Source organism: Oryx dammah, unplaced genomic scaffold, assembly GCF_014754425.2.
Source record: "Oryx dammah isolate SB20612 unplaced genomic scaffold, SCBI_Odam_1.1 HiC_scaffold_5, whole genome shotgun sequence".
NCBI classification, from domain to species: Eukaryota; Metazoa; Chordata; class Mammalia; order Artiodactyla; family Bovidae; genus Oryx; species Oryx dammah.
The window spans coordinates 89,006,838-89,028,308 of NW_024070189.1; the positions used below are offsets into that span (position 1 = coordinate 89,006,838).

General features: G+C 52.8%; 1 protein-coding gene across 3 annotated transcripts in view; it reads left to right on the forward strand.

Moving 5' to 3' along the window:
• Positions 1-8,931: 8,931 nt before the first annotated feature.
• CELF5 (CUGBP Elav-like family member 5) overlaps positions 8,932-21,471 on the forward strand; it is a 50,183-nt gene continuing 37,643 nt past the window's right edge. For 2 of the 3 annotated variants that reach the window (XR_005721232.1, XM_040241912.1), the window contains exon 1: positions 8,938-9,196. Coding sequence is in view for 2 of the 3 variants with exons in the window: in XM_040241912.1 (XP_040097846.1) it covers positions 8,938-9,196 (259 nt within the window). In the remaining variant the exon portion in view is untranslated. Of the gene's footprint in view, positions 9,197-21,471 lie in introns of all 3 variants that reach the window. The other variant, XM_040241913.1, reaches the window with a different exon arrangement.

Genomic DNA, 21,471 nt, shown 5'->3' on the forward strand with positions numbered 1-21,471 from the left:
ACAGTATTTCTGTCCATAGGCATGTTAGGCGGTGAGAGGTGCATGTTCCACCCACGGAACCATTGCCACATGGAAGGCGTGGTGTATGCATTGTCCTCAGAGCTCCTCCTGGCTTCCATCTGTGACCCCTCCCTGTGGCCTTGTTCCCAGGTGCCCTCTGGTCCCGCCACTGCAGATCAGTCTCATTCAACTGTGGAGTCAGCCAGTATTTTCCCAGCATGTGCCAGGTGCCCTGCTGGGCATACAGGCGCAGCTGCCAAGCAGAGACCCTGGGCCCTGCGGTCCACTGGAGTAAAAATAAACCTCCCAGGTGGACATGAGTGGGCTTTTGAGTGAAATCAGGATGACAGGAGGGACTAAGCCATATGGAAATCCAGGACAGTGGTCCAAGCAGCGTGCACAGCCTGTGCAAAGGCCCTGGGGCAGGACCAGGCCTGGCGAGTTGCAGGAGCAGTGAGGAGGGGGCCTGTGTGGGTGGGGCAGTGATAGAGGGGGAGAGAGGAAGGAGGCGAGGCACAAGAGGCCCCTGGGGAATTGGTGGGCATTTGCTTCCTGCTGTCAAGAGTGATGGGAAGCTGTGGGGAGGGAAGGGCAGAGGAGAGGAGGGCTGCAGCAAGGCCACTGACTCCCAGGGGACAGTTGTGCAGATGACCCTGTTCTGTGGGCTCCCTCAGCACCAGTGAGCATGATCCCAGGTCTCCATCAACCCTGGGCAGCAGCAAACGATTTGGGCAAAGGTGCAATCCCCTATTGGGACCCCAGTGGCATCGATCTCTTTCCAGGGTCTGTGTTTTAAGGCTATAAAACAGGAAGAACATCTGGTGAGACCACCTTGGTCTCTCCTCTTTTTGCACAGAGGTGTCTCCCGCTGTCTGTAACTCTCACTCTTAAAAACGTCTGTGTGTGTTTATGGTTATGTTGTTGTTCAGTCGCTCAGTCACGTCCAAGTCTGCAACCCCATGGACTGCAGCACACCAGCCTCCTCTGTCCTCCACTATCTCCCAGAGTTTCCTCAAATTCATGTCCATTGAATTGAATCAATGACGCTATCTAACCATCTCATCCTCTGTTGTCCCCTTCTCCTTCTGCCTTTAACCTTTCCCAGTATCAGAGTCTTTTCCAATGAGGTGGCCTTTCATATCAGGTGGCTAAACTATTGGAGCTTCAGCATCAATCCTTCCAATGAATATTCAGGGCTGATTTCCTTTTGGATTGGCTGGTTTGATCTCCTTGCAGTCCAAATAACTCTCAAAAGTCTTCTCCAGCACCACAGTTCGAAAGCATCAATTCTTCGGCATTCAGCCTTCTTTATGGTCCAGCTCTCACACCTGTACATGACTACTGGAAAAACCATAGCTTTGACTAGACGGACCTTTATTGGCAAAGTGATGCCTCTGCTTTTTAATACGCTGTCTAGGTTTGTCATAGCTTTCCTTACAAGGAGCAAACGTCTTGTTTATGGATATATACACAATATTCAGCTTCGCTTGTGTGTGGCCTGCACATCTGTGGGTCACACTGTACTGTTCTTCTCTTGCATTAACTCTTGCTTTGGTATCTCTCACACTCCATGCTCTTTTTCCCTGCTGTGTGGTATTCTGAACTCAGAAGGTACAACGGCTTATCTACTGGCGCCCTGCTGATGTTCATACCATCACAAGCCTTCACAGGTGCCTCTCAGGAGGGAGTGTATTTAACCAAATGCCAGAGAACTGTGGCCCTTGACTGTGTATGGCCCACTGCCTGTCTTTGTAAATAAAGCTTTGTTGGCACACGGCCACAACCAGATGCACCTCGCTGTGAATCACCCTCAGCTGTTTTCTCACTGCAGGGGCCGCAAACCCTCAAATGCTTACCGTTCCGGCTCTTTCTGGGGAAAGTCCACAGCCTCCCAAAGTCTGACCTCTGGTTTCTCCCCTTTCTTACCATGGGACATATCTGGCAGCTACCAGAGCAGGCTGGCAGTGCAGTCCTTTTGCAAGGGACACATGTCCTGGGCTTCTTTGGACATTTCAGCCTCAGTTCAGGAGCTTCCCGAGTGGCTCAGACGATAAAGAGTCTGACTGCAATGTAGGAGACCCGGGTTCGATCCCTGGCTCAGGAAGATCCCCTGTAGAATGGAATGGCTACCCACTCCAGTAGTCTTGCCTGGAGAATTCCATGGATAGAAAAGCCTGGCGGGCTGCAGTCCATGGGGCTGCAAAGAGTTGGGCACGACTGAGTGACTAACACACACACACCCTTGGCTTCTCTTGACATTTCAGCCTCAGTTCTAAGAGTTATTGATAATTTTAATCAGTATTTGACCTATAGAAGGTCCAGAAAAAAATTAAGGGAGAGGAGGAGTGGGGTTGCAGGGGGCGCTGGTACAGGAACCAGGAATGAAGTGGGGGTATCATTCCCGAGCTCAGGGTGATGTGTCTGCTGGGTGTCTCACAAGAGAGTCGCTGTTCCCCCTTTGTGATTGATTAATGAGCAAGTTGTGGGTTGATCCTTTAGTCCCAGGGTCAGCGACCACTGACAGTTCCTGCTTGAAACCACCGGGACCTGGTGCCCAGCGGGGACCCTCCTGCCATTCCTCTCCTAAAGACACGGGTCAGGATCACATACCTGCTTCTTTGTCCAGTTTGCAGGGGACAAAAGGGTATCTGGGCAGGAGAGGTATCTTGCCTTAAGGTCCCTTGGCAACAGGGACGCTGCTGGCAGTCACTTTTAAATATATATATATATTTTTATTATTTGGCTGCGTCCTGCAGCATGTGGGATCCTAGTTCCCCAGCTGGGGAATGAACCCATGCCCCCACAGTGGGAATGCAGAATCTTAACCCCTGGCCAACCAGGGAGGTCTCCCTCCATTTTTATTTTTTTTTTTATTTTTTTTAAATCTTATTGATACATTCACACACCATAACATTTGCCATTTCAATGTGTATAGTTCAGTGGGTTTTAGTCCATTCACAGAGCTGTGTATCTGTCAGCTCTATCTAATTCCAGAACGTCCTATCCCACTCCGGAAGGGAAACCCTGCTCTCATGAGCAGTCACCTCCCCCCCCCCCCCGCAGCCTCTATCCCAGCCCCTGGCAACCACAAACCCACTGTATGTCTCTGTGGATTCTGCCTGTTCTGAACATTTCACAGAAATGGAATCCTGCAATATAGACTCTCATGCCGTTTTGATGGCGAGTTACAGAAACACAATGAGGCTAGCTCATTCAGAAAAGAGCATTTATTCATCTCTTTCTCATTCTAACTTGGGGAGGGGGAAGATCCTCTGACAACCTCCCTAGTTCAACACCCAGGCCCTCTTGTTCCCAGGCTCAGATTCCCACAGGAAGAAGCCCTGAGGGGCAGGTGTCCACTCCTAGGGCCAAAGGGGCGGGGCCACAGCAGAGGAGGGATGGGGGAAGGGACCATGACCACCAAGGGGTGCTTGGCTGGGTCCCTACTCCTATCTCCAGCCCCTCCTTTCCTTCCCCCACCTCCCCACGGGGGAGAGACTTGCTCAGGGGGTGACGGAGTTGTGTTTCAGATTCTCCTCCCCTTGGCTGGGTCCAGGGAGTGCGGTTTGCTGAGAGAGAGGGCAGCGAGGGGTTGGCTCAATGAAAAACCTTTTCCCATCCCTGAAGCCAAATGGCGAGGGTCAGGGAGGATCCGGGGGTCCCTGCAGGAAGGCTGACGGGCAGTTCCCTCCCAGCAGAGGGAGGGCAGTGGGAGCGCTGAGCGCTGGACAGCCCCGGGTGCCTTGTGTCCTTAGGTGCGTGAAGGCGGGAGGCATCTGGGGCAGGTGGGGACTGCGGTACAGTGTTTCTGGGGGACACATCCTGAGCCCCTAAGCCCTGTCGGATGGGGACATTTCAATCCCTGAAAGGATGAGGCCGAAGGACACAGGGTCCAAGGGCACGGGGCACGGCTGACTTTCACCCAGGAGGACACTTGGGCTGGCAGTGCAGAGACCACCGACACTGGTGCTCCAGGCTGGGCACCCAGTCCTACTAGCTGACCCTGCCACCACCACCGGAGGAACTCCCAAACCAAGGACGGCGAGACCAGGCCCCAGAAGGGGCGTTTCCCTTCATGGGCCCAGTCCTCGTCACACCCACGCCCTGTGAAATGAACCCACGCCCTATGAAATGAGAGTCTTGCCTGTAGACATCAAGACGGGGACACCGCGGATGTCTCCTCACACCTTTGCTGCCCCTCACTTGGAGGCTGGTTCAAAATAGAGTCCCATGCCCCTCATCAGACCCAGGGGTTTGGGGCGGTTCTGCGTTTTCAAGAGAATGCCCACCCAGGTAGTCTGCACGTCTGAGGGGTGGTGCAGCCTGGACATTGCCCTCCTGATCCCAGTCTGGCCCCTCTGCCGAGGTAAGCCAAGGTAAGCACCTTACCTGTTCACATCAGCAGTTCTCACCTTGGACCCTGGGCCACGTCTAGGGACAACTGTCACAACTGGGGGGTGCTCTTGGCACCAAGAGGGTGGGGCAGGGAAGCTGCTCAACACCCCGCCCCCGCCCCTGCACAGAGAATGACCTGATCCCAATTGTAGAGAGTTTTCCTTTAAGATAAGTCTGTGTAATTATTTTGAGAAACTCTATTCTGGGAGACTGTGCAAAGGTCCTGGGGCAGGTTTTTGACAGCAGATGCTGAGAGCCAGTCAACCGGCTGGGAAGTATCTCAGCCCCAGACTCCCCATCAGGCTCTGTTCCCACCCTCACTGTCTTTTAAGTAACAGCCCAGACCAAGGACCTTCTGCCACGAAGCCGAAGTGACCAGCTTTCCTCTGCTGACGATAAAATCAGTCAGCCTCAAGTGTCCCAGGTACCCTCAGGCACACAGTCTTGGTTTTCTCTGCCATGACCTGTTCCCTGATACGGCTGATGTGTGTCAGGGAATAAACGCCAGGGGTAAAGATTGCTTAGGAGGTGGGAGGCTAGTGGTAAAGAATTCTCCTGCCAGTGCGGGAGATGCAATAGATGAGGGTTTGATCCTTGGATCAGAAAGATTCCCCTGGAGAAGGAAATGGCAACCCACTCCACTAGTCTTGCCTGGAGAATTCCGTGGACAGAGGAACCTGGTGGGCTACAGTCCATGGGGGTCACTAAGAGTTGGACACGACTGATCACACACACTGTCACTGAATTTTAGGTCGTGGAGGTCAGACTCAAGTTAGACTGGGCTCTTCCCCACTCTTTGTCCCCAGTGGGAGAAAGAGGCTGAGGAAAATGCCTCTTTGACTCGCAAGAGAGCTGGTGGGGTTTTATTTTTATTCTTTTAAATGACTCTCCCAGCACATCAGAGGGCCACAGGGCTTCAGCATCCTGTCTCCATGGAGACAGAGCCTGTTTCCAGCCCAGCTCCACCAGCTCAGCCTGAGGCTGAGCCGAGAACCAGGGGCTGTGCAGGGCCAAGGGGTGGGTGTTCTAGGAGGACACTGGATCCCTGACCCAGGTTCTGCTCCTCCTTCAATCCTATCTTGGGGTGGCTGCTGTTATCAGGCAGGGTAACAGCCATTTATTGAATGCTAAAGGTGCTCCCGGTTTTATGCTGAGCCTTACCTATTAGCATCACTGAATCCATGCCAGGGGCTTCCCCCCTCTTTAGTCCTAACTTGGCAAATAAGGAAACTGGAGTTTGGCCGTCTAAAGCGTAAGGAAGACACTGTGGGCTTGTGGGAAGCATGTAGGTTCATATCCCAGCAGTCTCAGTGTGTGACCTTGCCCAAGTGACTCGACCTATCTGGGCCTCAGTTTCCCCCTCTGTAAAGTGGGTATAGTAACAGTACCCACCTCTAATGCTTGCTATGAGGGTGACTTCTTCTGAGGAGCAAATTTTAAGGATAGAGAAAAATAGAGAATATTTTAAAACAATAGTTTTCAAAAACTAAAAATAATGCTGAAAAAAATCCATGATGAACAAAAAGGTCAACATTTTAAATAGAATCAGAATTACTGATTTTTCCTTTGGCTCATCACAGCACTATGACTGATCCTTTTTGTTTCAAAATAAAGAAAAAGAAAATAGGGACTTCGCTGGTGGTCCAGTGGTTAAGACTCCATGCTTCCACTGCAGGGGCATGAGTTTGATCCTAGATCAGGGGACTAAGATCCCCCATGCTATGTGACCAAAAAATAAATTGTAAAAAAAAAAAGAGAGAAAAGAAGCCTTCTGTATTAAGAAAAAACACACACAAAAAACAAAGGAAATACACTTAAAATAAAGTCAGGGTCAGTAGACTGACCCCTAGTGGCTGTGTGGTGCTTTTTATCTTACAACCTGTGACCCCAGTTCCTCCAACCCTGCCTCAGGGCCTTTGCATCTGCCTTTTCTTTCTTAAAGGCCATCCTCTCTAAGCCTTCCCTGAATTTGCCTCCTAAAGCCATTTCTCCATTTCTGTTGCCTCCATTGCATTGAACACAGTCTAAAGTATCTGGTTTAGGGGCTTCCCTGGTGGTCCAGTGGTTAAGACTCTGCAGAGGGCTATCCCTGGTTGGGAAACTAAGAGCCCACATGCCTTGCAGCATGGCTAATAATTATAAAGTATCTGGTTTATTTGTCTGTACTCATCCCAGGCATTGTGCTGTGGGTTGAGTCAAGCACTTAGCACAGAGCCTGGTGTTGGAGAGAGAGCAAAGTGACTTATCAATCAATCAATAAATATATAATGATATGAAGAACTGACTCATTTGAAAAGACCCTGATGCTGGGAAAGATTGAAGGCAGGAGGAGAAGGGGATGACAGAGGATGAGATGGTTGGGTGGCACCCCCAATTCAATGGACGTGAGTTTGAGCAAGCTCCAGGAGTTGGTGGTGGACAGGGAAGCATGGCGTGCTGCAGTCCATGTTGTCACAAAGAGTCAGACACGAGTGAGTGACTGAACTGAACCGAACATAACATATTAGAATTAATTAAATTATCATGAGTATAAATGCTATGGAAGAAAAAGGAAGCCTGAGAAAAGAAGTAATGGTGGCTAAATGATCTTAGATCAGGTAGACACAGAAAGTGATGGGAGATTGAAGGAGTGGACCATGTACCATTTGGGTGAAGGGCATTCCAGGCACAGTTGTGCAAAGGCCCTGAGGCAGCACCACATCTCATGTGTTGGAGGAACAGTGAAGTGGTACGTGTGTCTGGAGCAGACTGAGGAAGGGAGAGAGAAGGTGGAGGGGAGGGCAGGGAGGTGCTGCAGGAAAGACTCAGGCTTTAATTTGGAGACATCTTTGGATATTAAAAAAAATTGAATTGTAGTTGATTTACAATGCTGTGTTAGTTCCAGGTGTACAGCAAAGTGGCTGTGTACATATGTATATGTATGTATTCTTTTTCACATTCTCTTCCATTATAAATTTTTACAAAATATTGAATATATATAGTTCCCTGTACTATAGAGTAGGTTCTTGTTGTTATCTATTTTATATATCTACTAATTATATATATATATATATAATATATATCTATATAGATATATAGCTACTAATATAAATAATATAATACTAATATAATATATCTACTAATATAGATAATATAATTTATTGTATCTACTAATCCCAAACTCCTAACTTATACCCGCCTTCCCATTTGGTAACCATAAATTTGTTTCCTATATCTGTGAGTCTATTTGTTTTGTAAATAAGTTCATTTGCCTCATTTTGTTTTGATTCCACATTTAAGTGATATCATATGATATTCATCTTTCTCTGCCTGACTTACTTCACTTAGTATGATAATCTCTACGTCCATCCATGTTGCTGCAAGTGGCATTATTTCATTCTTTTTTTATGGCTGAGTAGTATTCTGGTGTGTGTGTGTGTGTACACGCAGACATACATATCACATATTCTTTATCCATTCATCTGTTGATGGACATCTAGCTTGCTTCCATTTCTTGGCTATTGTAAATAGTGCTGCTATGTATCTTTGGAATGCATGTATCTTTTCAAATTCAAGTTTTCTCCAAATATATGCCCAAGAATGGGATTGCTGGATCATATGATAGATCTATTTTCAGCTTCTTGAGGAACCTCCATACTGTTCTCCATAGTGACTGCTCCAATTTACATTCCCACCAACAGTGTAGGAGGGGTCCCTTCTTTCCACACCTTCTCTAGCATTTATTATTTGTAGGCTCTTTGATGATGGCCAGTGTGAGGTGACAACCTCCTTGTGGTTTTGATGGAGAGTTTTAGCAGGGGTGGCGTGATGCCCATAGAGAACTTGGCCCAAATGCATCATTTCTTTCTAAATATTTTGAACAGTATGTGCCCATGGCAAGTGTGACCAAAAGTGTTGCTGAGGATATAACACAATGATCGCTGTTTCTATTCCATAAGTTACAAACTTAAAAGTGCTGAGCATAGTATTGTCAAAATGCTCTTTCTTGTTGCTGTTATTTTTATTATTATTAATGTTATTATTCTGTCTGCTTAAACATTCCATGGACAGTCCTGCAAAAGCCAAGTGAGCGCCCTATAGAACTGTGTGCTACTTTTTGTGTTTTTCCTGGTGTTATCAGTGGGAAGACTTCGAGCCACCTCGAAGCCCGGTCGGTCCTGCCTAAAGATTTGCCGTCACGCACCCAGAAGGCAAGGGTTACGAGCCCGCTGGCCTCAGTTTACCGGTCCGGACTGGGCGGCCAGGCGGGATGCCGGTTGTGTGGGATGCAGGATGTTCCAAGTGCGATTCGCGATAGAAGGTGCGCGCGGGGGCGCCGCCGCGGCGAGGCGCGCTCTGGCCGCCAGGGGCCGCTGCGGAGCCGCCCTTTTGTGGTCCTGATGCTGGCGCGAGCGGGCGCGCGGAGGAGGGAGGAGGGCGCGGGGACCGGGCGGGAGGGAGGCGGGAGGCGGTGTCCGTCGCTCCAGCTGCGAGTCCGCCCGCCGCCCGCCGCCGCCGCCGCCGCCGGCTCGGTCCCGCGCCCGCCGCCCGCCTTCGCCCGCCATGGCCCGCCTGACGGAGAGCGAGGCGCGCCGGCAGCAGCAGCAGCTCCTGCAGCCGCGGCCCTCGCCCGTGGGCAGCAGCGGGCCCGAGCCCCCCGGGGGGCAGCCCGACGGCACGAAGGACCTGGACGCCATCAAGCTCTTCGTGGGCCAGATCCCGCGCAACCTGGACGAGAAGGATCTCAAGCCGCTCTTCGAGCAGTTCGGCCGCATCTATGAGCTCACGGTGCTCAAAGACCCCTACACGGGCATGCACAAAGGTGGGCGCCCGGCTCGCTCCCCTCCCCTCTCCTCTCCTCCCTCGGCCTCCCCACCCCACCTTCCGGCATCTTCTCCCCGCCACCAACCTTCCTCTCCTCATCTCCTCCCTCCGTTTGCCACTGCCACGGCATCATTTCTTCCCCCCCCAACCCTGTTCTACCCACCCCCTCCTCCCCCCTCTGGGGGTGCAGCTGACAGATCCGAGCTGGCCCCCTCCCCTCCTCCGCCTCCACTCCCTCCCTCCCCACCTTCCGGCATTCTCTCTCTCTGTCTCTCTCTCCCTCTCCCTCTCTCTCTCTTCTCTTCCCTTTTCTCTCCTCTCTCATCTCCCCCTACCTCCCATCCTCCCCCACCCCCAGCATTCTTCCCTCTCTCCCTCTCCCTCTTATTCCCTCTAGACCCCCACCCCTTCCTCCCTCCCTCACCCACTCTTTCTTGCCCCTTTGCTGGGAAGCTGCCTAAACACTGCCACCCCCCCCCGGCCCCCCCCCCCCCCCCCCCATTCATTCGGCCTCCCCAGGCCCCGTCGGGGAAGTTTGCACCACTGGATTTCATTGCTTTGGTCATTTTCACAAAGCCAGGCCGGCGGGGCAGGTCCAGCCGGCCGCGGGGGACACGGATGCTCAGGATCTCTGGCTAATCGGTAACTACAAAGAAAGCGGGTGGGGGGGTGGGGGTGCAGGCAGCTAAGCCAGTCAGGGGGAGCACCGGCCTCTTGGGTGGTTCAAAGGCTACCGTGTGCCCTCCCCGCCATGCCCACCCTCTCTGTTTGGATCTGCATTCCCCCTCCATTTCTCTGTGCCCCCCACTGGCCCCCTCCGCACCCAGACTGCCGCCTCCACCTTTGGCTCAAGTTAAAACTGGCCAAGCCTGTTAGCAGTGTGTTGAGGGCTGAGGCCAAACACGATGAGCTTGGGCTGTCCATCTGGCAGATCCCAGATCCTGGGGTGGACGGGGAGGTGTGGGCGACCTGTGAGCCCAGCAGAGGAGGCAGGTCGGGTAGGAAGGCCTGCCTGCCTCCCTGCCACCTGATTTTCTGTTGGCATGCTGAGAGGGGGTGCTGGGGACTGTGGCCCCAGCCCTGGGCTCAGATCACAGCACAGTGTCTGGATTGGGGTGGCCCTGGCAGTTCTCCTGACAGGGGATGGGAACTGGGGGGTGGGGACGGTGAAGACTGTGCTGACACCCTCGGTGGGACCCTGGAGGGGCCTTGGGGTTGGATCAGGGCCCGTGACCTATTTCAGGCTGCATTCATCCCCGTCTTCCTCTCTGTGTGGCAAGCATGGTAAGCATGAATACGTGTTTGTTGAATGAATGAATGAATGAATAATGAATGAATGAATGAGTCAATGAATGATAGGTTGGGACAGGCCATTGGGAGGATCTGGTGGGTTGAAGTCCAGGCCTGCCACTTCAGCTAGCCCCTCCAGCTGGTACCCAGGGAGAGGAAAGCATTTCCTCCCATCCCCCATCTCTTTCAAATCCAACCATCACCAAAAAAAAAAAAAAACTGGGCCTGGAAAATCTAACCGCTCCCTGTGGCCTAGGAGGGCAAAGGGCTTGTGCTCACCCATGAGTCAGGCTGAGGGATCCACGGCCGTGTGAGGGGTCTTTCCACAACCCGAACCCCCGGTGTGTCCCAAGGGCTCATTTCTAGAAAGATTCTGATGGAGGTGGTGTCCATGTGCCCCCCCCCCCGCCAAACGTTGAATGAAAGGCTGCGGGCGAGCTCTGGGTCTCGGAGACAGATGGGGCGTGGGGAGATGGAGCCACCCGATGGTCCTCCCTTCTTTTCTCATTTTTAAATCTCTCCTGGAGAACCCTACCACCCCCACAGCATGGAAGGGTAAGGGAGAGACTGGCTGGATTTTCACTGACCTGAGAGCCTCAGTTTACCTGTTGTCGACAGAACAGGGTCTCATGAATGCAGGTTTTTTTTTTTTCTGGCTATAGAATGTTGGGACTGGGGGTGCCTCAGTGTGTTTCCCATTTGCAATCTTTCCTTGAAGGGTGAAAATTAAGAAGCTGGGTGTCCATGACATCTACTTTGCAGGAGCCCTAGGCAGGTTGAAGCCCCAGATATAGGGCCTGGGGGTAATGGGGTGGAGGGCCTTCTCCCCATATCCACCTGCCCATCCCAGTACCCTCAGGACACCAATGGAGGCTCCTCCTTATCCCACCTGTGCTGGGCCTGGTAGGAGCTTATCTGTGGGAAGAAGTTGAGGGGGTGTTGAAGGTGGGAGTTGTCTCAAGGGCCAGAAGCTGGGCTGGAGGCCTGTTGTGGGGGTGCTTAGCTGTGTGACTTCTGGCGAGTGGCTGTCCCTCTCTGGGCCTCAGCCAAAGGGAAGTGGAATGATGCGTGGGGAGTTGTGGCATGGTGGGGAGGTCCAGGCACCTCCTGCTAACACTCATCTGGTTTTGTTTCTGGGGAACCTGCAGGGTGCAGGGTGCCTACTGAGGGTGCTGGCTGAGAGCCCAGGGGTGGGAACGTGGACGTCAGGTTGTGGAGAGAAATCCCCAGAGAGCCTTGGGGGTCCCTGGAGGCTGGGCACCAGGGGAGCTGAGAACACCGACTGTGGCCCCGTGGCCCCTGCAGCCAGCAGGAGAATGGACATCCAGTATTCCCACGATCACTGTCTCACCCTTAATTTTCACACTGGGGGGCCTGGTTGATCACTGCTGATGGGATCGTGACTCCCACGGGCTTGTGAGCATCTGTGCATTTCATGTGGAAGGGAAACAGGCCAGAGGGGCAAATACTGGGTCCCAAGGACTGACCAGAGCTGCCCCTCACCCAGCTGTCACACACCTGTCTCCCATCCAGGCCAAAGAAGCAGAAATATATCTGTGGGATGAAGGAGTGACAAACTGAGGCAGGACCCCCACCTTCCCCAGGGGTGGTGTTGGAGAGGGGAAAGGAGGGGGGCGGGCTATGACATCGGACGGCCACAGCCGGGGGGGGGGGGGGGGGGGGGGGGGGGGGGGGGGGGGGTGAGGTGGGGGCATCCCCATTCCTAAGGGTCTGTGTAGGGGGCCTCCCTGCTGGGACCAAGAGAAAGGCAGGGAAGAAGTGGAGGTTTCTCTGGAAGAGGGCAGATCCATGGGTGCTGGCTGTTGTTTTTCAGATAGAGAGATGGAGACAGAGACAGAGGTGGAGAGACACGGCAAGAGCAGAGGAGAGAGATACACAGAGACAGGGGAGGGGGGACTGAGAAGCCTCCCCGCACCCCCACCCGCAGGGGAAGGCAGAGAGAGGGCGGGAGTGGGGAGAGAGCTGGGGGGCAGGGAGGCCGCGAGACCGCTTCCCTCCGCTCAGATTTGCGCCTCATCTAGAGAAAGGCCTTGCCTGGTGCCCCCAGCCCAGCCAGGGGCTCAGGCCAGGAATTAGGGGGGCTCCCACTGATCAGGGTCCCGTCATCGCCCCCTCCAGCCACCTGCTGTGGGGACGGGCCCCCTCTGGGACCCTCCCTCGGAGAGGGCTGGGTGCACGTGCCCTCCCTTCCTCCCAGGTGCCTGGTGTGGCTCGGGCCCTCTGTGGCGCGATCGGCTTGAATATTAATACCCGCCCTGCCCGGGGCAGGCGCCCGCGATCGCTTCGTCCGCTGCCGCCGCGCGGCCCTCTTTATGGTAATCGTATATGCATTTGCATGTTAATGACAATATTTGTCTTAAAGCGGAGGTTGTGAAGGGGGCCGGTGGGGGGGGGGCGCTGGTGGGGGCCCGCAGTTTCCATGGGAGCACCAGCTGCTCGGCTGGCGGTTGGGGGTGACAGAGGGTGGGGGGAGAGGCTGGAGCACGCCGAGCTCCAGGCATGAAATTCCGTGTGTGACGTGCCAGCCCCAGGGAGCCGGCGGGCCGGGCGGCCGGCAGGCGCTGCCCGGTGGGGAGGGACGGAGGGAGGGGACAGCGGCGGGTGGGCAGGGAGGGGCTGGGGGGCAAGCCATCAGGGCTGGCTGTATGGCTTCGAGCTGGGCACGCCTCCCTCCATGCCTCAGTTTCCCCAACCACTCCATCCTCAGGGGGTTAACAGGCTTTTATGAAGCGCTGGGGGCCTTATGGGTGACCGTCACATCGTTTCTGCCTTCCGTTAGGTGGAGTGCATTGGTTGAGCGCCTGTTGTGTGCGGGTCTGAGAGTCCAGGCAAACATGAATTCCTGGGGGGCATGATGGAGTCAACAGGCTGTGAAGCCACCTGCTAATAGAACCACTATTTCTTCCAGACTCAGGGTACTGTGTCGGGCAAAATAGAGAAAAATCCTCTCCCAGACTCCTCCCACCCCCAGATCCCATTTGGTGGTGATGTGTGTGTTTGGTGGGGGGCGGGGGGAGGGCACGCAGTGAGGAACCGGAAGTTCCAAGGCATTGATGTCAGGGCTGAGATGGTCGACGCACATCCGCAGGGACGATCCAGAGGAGGCCCCAGCTGCTGCAGGTGTGGAGACCAGGAGGGCTTCCTGGAGGAGGCAGTTGAAAAGGGAGAGCAGTTAGGATGTCTGATTTTTCTGCATCTTCTTGGCTATGGAAACTTGGGCAGCTGCTTCAACTTTTCAAGGCTCAGTGTTGTCATCTGTAAGAGTCATGAGACCAGTGGGGACTCCCATCTTGAGGAGAGTTAAGGGAGATGAGGGCCAGAATAGTGTTTTAAGCTCTTGACACAGGGCTGAGTGCAGAGCCTATGCTTGTTATGCTACTAGGCTGAGACCTGAAGGATCTATTGATGGGGAAAAGTGATCCTGGCAGAGCATGTGCAAAGACCCTCCAGGTTAGGAGTGGATGGAGTTTTGCCTTGGTGGGGAAACAGCAGAGGGTCCCTGGAGCCCCATGGTTCCCTTTTGATGATATTTGGTCTCTCTTTAAACCCTGATATTGGCTGATGAGACCCTGGCCATTAGGAGCACTCAGTAGGACCACGCTCATTCATTTAGCCAACACTTCCTGAAAGCCTTCTGGGGCTTTGCACCAGGCAAGAGAGATCTGAGACCCTCCTAATGAGCAGAGCTACACATTGGCACCTACAGCTGGAATGGTCAGGGTGTTTCAAAGGGAAGGGATGCAGTGTTGAGAGAACTGGATAGGGAGTTGAAGGCTCTGCCTGGGGAATCCAGCTGGGTGGAGGAAGGAGATTAGAACTGGGGCTTTGAAGAGTGAATAGGAACTTGCCAGGTGGAGAAAGCATTTCATGTATTTATTCACAGAAGCGCTTTCTATGTTCTGAGCCCTATGGTGGATGTGAAACACAGCAGTGAGCCAGCCAGGTGAATGTCTCTGTCCTTGTGGATGTGGGCAGAGGGAACTGGGTTTGCAAGGGCCTGGAGGTGTGAAGGAGCACAGCTGGAGTCAAGCAGGAGTTAGGTGAGGCATGGTAGCTGAAGGGCTTCCCTGGTGGTTCAGAGGTTAAAGCGTTTGCCTGCAATGCAGGAGACCTGAGTTCAGTCCCTGGGTTCGATCCCTGGATCAGGGAAGATCCCCTGGAGAAGGAAATGGCAACCCACTCCAGTATTCTTGCCTGGAGAATCCCATGGACGGAGGAGCCTGGTGGGCTACAGTCCACGGGGTCGCAAAGAGTCAGACACGACTGAGCGACTTCACTTTCACATGGTAGTTGAGGCCAGGGAGTCAACCTTGAAGTCATGGACTCAGCCCTGAAGGGCCTCTTATGCTGGACTGAGCCTGGACCTTTACTGAGGACACTGGGGAGCCGTGGAAGAATTTAGAGCAGAGGAAGATCTCAGAGCTGTGTGGAAAGAAAGCTTCATGTCCTATAAACTGTCATTGCTACCATCAGCCTCTTTCCAACCTCTCAGCCTTATTTGTAATACACACACTTCTCACACACCTGGGCAGATACAACAGAAGCTTCCCCTTGGGGTGAGGCTCACAGTGTGGGATGAAAGGGACACAAATAAACAGACATATGCTTAGGTCACAGTGATTCTTAGAGAACCAGGTTCCCCGCCCCCACATGGATAGACAAGGAATTGGGGCTCAGAGACAGGCGACACCCACACTCAAGTCACACAGCAATGTAGTTAGGTGTCACACCTCCCAGCCTGAGACTTGACCCACCTTGGAAGATAAATAAGGGAAGTAGGGAAAGAGATGTGATCGTGGAGATGTAGACTCAAGGTGAAAGCCATCTAGGGTTCCTTGTTCTCCTTGGACTGAAGGTGACCAGGGCCAGAGGGAGGGGCTGCTAAGTTTGGAAGACATTGACCTGGCAATAGTCCTGTTGATCTGGGGTCATGGTGATCATCATTGACATGTAAGTTCTGTGAGGATAGGAACCATGTCCTGTTCACTATTTTGAAGTGGAGCATGTGGATGTACAAAGGCCTAGGGGAGGGAGAGGGTGAGGGGGTGCTTGGGTGTGGTGGGGGGTGGCCTGGCCAACAGATGATATGTAAATGGCTGCAGGCACGAATGGATAGATGGTGATGACTTGGCAGGTGGACAAGTGGATTGCTGGATGCAAGAGTGGGTAGGTGGATGAAAGGCTGAATGGATTGATAGATATCTAGGTGGATGAATGGGTGGATGAATAGAGGGATGGATGGATGGAGGAATCAATGGATGGATAGATAGATGGGAAGATGCTTGGGTAGACAGATGATGGCGAATGGAGGAATAGAAGCATAGAGGAATGGACTAGGTGAGTGGATGGATGGATGGGAGGATGGAGAAATGGATGCATGGAAGATGGGTGGATGGATGGAGGAATGCAGGGTCGATGGGTGGATGGGTGGGTGAGTGGATGGATTGGTGGATACTCCTCAACATTTACCGCCTTCCTCCCCACCAGGTGAACGGGAATGACCATCAGCTTTGCAGCCCAAGAGGCTTTGTTTCTATTCCTGACTCTACTTTTCATTTCTGTGTGATCTTGGACAAACCGCCTTATCTTTCCTGAGCCTTAGCATCCTCACTTGTAAAACAGAAGGAGTATTGAGAGTTCTCTTACAGAGTAAGAGGCCTAGGGGAGGGAGAATTACCATTAATTTGTAGAATGCAAATAATGACAGGGTTAATGCAATCCCTGTCAATAGCGTCTTGCACATCATCGGTGTTAATAAATGGTCAGGTAGTCAGACGGTTAACAATTGTCTGTCCAGTCTCTGGGGTGTGCCAGGCATTGTGCCTGGTTTGGGAGGACACAAATCACTCTGGGAGAGAAGAGGGATTGACACCAAATGAGCAAACAGGTAAGACTTGGGTAGGAGCAAGTTGCTATGGAGGAAGTAAAGAGGGATGTCTGTTGAAGGGTGACAACTTACTGCGGGTGACCAAAGATGTCAGGAGGTGACATCTGGGATGAGCCCTGCATGGCAGATGAAAAAGCTGTTGTTCTAAAGCCAAGAGAAAGCCATTCCAGGAAGTGGACACAGCATGTGCAAAGGTCCTGAGGTCAGAATAAGTTTGCAGCTTTGGGAGAATGGGGTTGGAGCAGAGTGAGCCAGCAGGAGAGAGGGAGGAGGGAAGGGCAGGGAGGGGACTTTGAGCTTTTACAGGTAGGTTGGTGGGAGCCCTGGAGGGCTGTGGGTAGGGGAAGGTCAGGGTCCCTTAGGGAGCTCTGAATCTGGGGAAAGTGAACTCTGGGTCCTCCATTTTTGAGGTGGGGAAACTAAGGCACAAAGAGTCCCAGAATGTGGCTGGACATTTCTGCCACCAAAGTTGAGCTCAGCTCCTCTGAGGGGCTTCTGGAAGGTGGCAAGTTGCCTGGAGGTGCCATTAGGGTAGATTGTGTGAGCTCCCTCACCAGTCCTCTCGCTTCCCCCAGCAGCCTTTGGGGGTGGAGTTCCCCACATCCAAGAGGTGAGAAGGGGACACTCATCACATTCTTGTCCCTGACCCTTTGCTAGGAGGAGGGACCTGAGGTGTTATTCCCGCCCCAGCTAGGGGTCTCCAGAGCAACATGATATATGTGGGAAGTACAGGCTCAGAGAGGGGAGAGCACCTTCCCAAGGACACACAAGTTCATCACAGCAGTGTCTGTGCTGGAAGGGATTTGTCGTCATCTAGAGCTACCCCATGTGGTTAGGCAGGGCTGCAAGGTTGTTTACTCACCTACTTACCCACCCCTTCTCTCAACTGGTTTTGGGTTTTGTTTTTTTTTTTTTGAGTCCCTGCTATGTGCCACCTTTGAGTAAACCAGATGCACTGTGAGAAAGTGGACAGAACGCTGAGCAGTCCTAAGAGTGGTGATGTGTAGTGATTTAAAAAGTCAAATCATCTCCTGGTGGGATCCAATAGGGAGGGATCTGGTGAAGTGTGCCTCACCCAGGGCAATCCTTATTCAGGAAACACTGGGCAATGTCTGGGGATATCTGTGGTGGTCATGACTGAGGGGCTTCTGGCTTTGGGTGGGGTCAGGGGTGCAGCTCCATCCCCACAGTGCCCAGGACAGCAACTCCCCCCACACACAGAGGATGACCCAGCCTGGATGTCAGCAGTGCCGAGGGGGATCCTGACCTAGGATCACACTAACATTCTGGCCTGAGCAGTTGGTGGTCAGCGTGGTGTCATGGAGACAAGCCCTCAGTGTGTCAGAACAGGACCGTAGAGTCACTCTGACTCTCCCTGCCTCACACCTCTGCTCCCCTATCCCTCCCTCCTGATGGCTCTGCCTTCTAAACCTCTCCAGCCCATTCATGTCTCCCCACTCCTCTGTCCACCCCATCATCACCCCCTGGACTAGCCTAGTCTCCTCTCCCCTGATCTCCTAGCTCCCACCCTCACCCACCACAGTCTGAACTCCCAGCAAGCTGAAGGTCCCTGTGAGCACCTGAGTCAGGCCCCACCCCTCCTCTGCTTACAGTCCTCCAGGGCTCACACCTGCCTGAGGGTAAGACCCCAAGTCCTCCCCATAGCCCATAAGGCCCTTTATGACCTCTCCCCTCCTTTATGACCTCTCCCCTCCTTCCTCTCTTTCCCTCTCTCACTCTGCTCAAGACACACAAGCTCCTTGCTGTTCCTTCCACTCCTTCCAGGAGTGGTCCTGCCCCAGGGCCTTTGCACAGGCTGTGCCCACTTTACCATACTTCCTCCCTTATCCTCTGTAAACCACACCTTCTCAGTGAAGTCACCCTGCGGACCTAATTTATAATCTCAGCCACTCTCCAACACTCCACATCCCTTTTTCCTGCTTCCTTTTTTTTTCCTCTGTGAAAATGAAAACTTCTGATGTACTGTAGAGTTTATTTATTTTATTTGTGTTTCTCTCCTCCCAGTAGACTAGAAGCCCTATTAAGATGAGGTATTTTTGCCTTTTGTGTTCACTGCTCTGTCTCCAGTGCCCAGAACAGTGAGTGCCTGAAACTTAGCAGGTGGATGGGTGGATGCATGGATGTATGGGTGGATGGAGAGATAGCTTGACGTATGGGTGGATGGATGAATGGGTAAATGAGTGAATGGTGGATGGATACATGAATGGATGATAAATGAATGGATAGAAGGATGGTTGAATGTATGGATGGATATAAGGATGGACAGATGGATGGATGGATGGACAGGTGAATGGGTGGATGGATGGGTGGGTGCCCTGATGGAGTAACCACTGGTACAGCGATGATGACTAAATCAAATCCATGGGAGGAGTCAACATGAGTGCAGGCAGAAAGTCATAGGTCCAGATGAACCCTGAGAAGCCCTGTTTGTAACATGGAGACAGAGGAGGAGGCAGAAACAGAGGCTAAGGAGCAGCAGCCAGGGAGATAGGAGGTCAGGCTAGAACAGTGTGCCTGATGAGGCGTGAGCCCTGGGTCCTAGGTCTTGCCCTCCTGGACAGGAGCCAATGAGTCCATAAGTGGAGGGAGGGACAGTGGATAGGGGAGTGGGGTCCATCAGCCCCTCTGTCCCCAGTTAAGTGGGGGACAGCTTCAGGATGAGAGGATGGAGGAGGAGGTGGAGAGGGTGGCCAGGGGCAGGGGTGGTGGAGAGGTGGCCCCACAGCGGAAGGGAGTGTCGCCTATAGTGCTGAATGGATGATGTTGTGATTTTATGGATGAGAAAGTGGAGGCTCAGAGAGGTTAAGTGGCTGGCCCTAGAGCACACAGCAGGAAGGCATTGGGCAGGGTTAGATCCCATCTTTAGTTACCAGTTTAGAGCTGAATTTAAAAAACTAGAATTAGGGGTGTTAGTGTGTGGTGAGGGGGTGGGCTCAAAAGGGTTTGAGATGAGGGTTTCACACAGTTGGTTATAGCTGGCGAGGGGATGTTGGTGATCAGAGAGAAATGAAACAGGTTGTCTTTCCTGCCTCTGTTTTCCCAGCACACCTGGTGCATGATCGGTACTTGGGAATACTGACTGACCCCATGCTGGGCATGGTGAGGGCGGGCAGGCAGGAAAACAAATCAAACGGAGTCGTTGCCCACCAGGTGGTCTTGATATTAGCAGGTCATCTTGGAAGCAAAATCATTCATTTTGCAGTCAGTATTTACTGAGCACCTACTGTGTGCCTGACACTATTTAGGTACTAGGGACCCCAAACTGAACAACCTCCCCCCGCCCCATTCTCTTGGAGTGACATTTCAGTAGGGGAGAAACAAGAAAAAAAAAAAAGTGACATTTGAGATGGTTCTAAGGGCACTGGAAAATATAGAACGGGGAGGGGGGCATGTTTGAGGACTGTCATTTGAAACGAAGTGCTCCAAGGAGGTTTCACTGGGGGAGGTGACATTTGAGCCAAGACCTTAAGTAAGAGAGTAAACTGTGCAGAGATCAGAGGGAGAATACATCCCAGAACAGCTCATGCAAAGACCCTGGGGCAGGACCATTCCTGGTGTGTGGAGGAACAGTCAAGAGGCCTGTGTGTCTGGAGCAGAGTGAGCGAAGGGGAGAGAGGAAGGAGGGGAGGGCAGGGAGAGGAAGGAGTTAGTTGTGCAGGGCCTTGTGGAAGGACCTGGGCTTTTCCCCCAGGGAGGTGGGAACCCTGGAGGGCTGTGGGCAGAGGAGGGGCGGGGCCTGACTCAGGCGCTCACGGGCGCCCTCTCGTGGCTTCTCTGGGGAGGACAGAATGTGGGGACTAGGGCGGAGCCGGGGACCAGTGGGGAGGAGAAATGAGCAGTCCAGGTGGGGCTGGACAAGGATGCAGAGCATGTACAGTGGCCAAATTCTTCCTGGGCACGGACTGTGTATTGGGCCCAACGCTGAGTACTGGGGACACATCAGTGACATGGACGCTACCTGTCGCCAATCCTCCTGCCCCAGCATCAGTCGGGGATGGGGAGATTTCCTGGAGGAAGAGTGACTCAGCTGGGACCTGAAGGTTGAGGAGAAATGAGCCAGGTAAAGATGAGGGTGAGGATGTATGGACCAAGGAAATGGCAAATTCAAAGGCAGGTCAGCGAGGGGCCAGGTGTATCTGGGATCAGGGTGCACACAGGGACACCACCAGGGTCCATCGGGATCAGTTCCTAGACCTGTCAACCTCCCTGGGAAGTGACAAAAATCCCAGACTTATGCCTGAATGTGAGAGCTATGAATAGTAAAAAGGAAAATAATTGTTTTTCCTTTTATTTATTTTTTGAGTGTATTTTGTGTTTTCTTGGTGGGGTTTTGTATGTTTTGTGTGTTTCTTGGTCACACTGCATGGCTTGTGGAATCTTAGTTCCCTGACTAGGGATTGAACCCAGGCCCTCCACAGTGAGAGCACAGAGTCTTAACCACTGGACTTCCAGGGAATTCCCTGTTTTCATCTTTAAAACAATTTTTTTTTTAGTTCATTAGGTCAGTGTATTAAGCTCTCAAGACCTAAGTCATCCCCAGTGCTGTGGAATTTTATGGGACTCAGAAGCCCTTTAGCCACCCCCAGTTTGCCTTTAGTAGCAGGGGTTGTTTCCGACTTGCTGTGTGACATCAAGAAAGCAGCTCAGCATCCCTGGACAGGGGTTTGCTCACCTGTAACATGAGGATAAAAGTAGTGTGAAGCTCCAGGGATGATGGAGGAGGGGCTTCAGCAGAGCTTGGCTCCATGTACACAGCTGGTACATCTTCCTGGGCCTCATGGGGGGTTTTTTAGTCAGTCCTGGAGGGTCCTTTCCATAAAGACCTGCAAACCCTCAGATTCAGCAGGGCCCAAATTGGGTTCCACATCTTCCTTCCAAACCGCTTCTCCTACTGGGTTCCCATCTGTACTGGTTTGTTGGGGTGGCCGTTACAAATGACCACAGATTCTCAGTCCAGAAGGGCAGACGTCTGAGATCAAAGCTCTGCTCCCTCTGGAGGCTCAGGGAGGGTCCCTCTGGCCTCTTCCAGCTTCTGGAGGCTCCACGCATCCCTT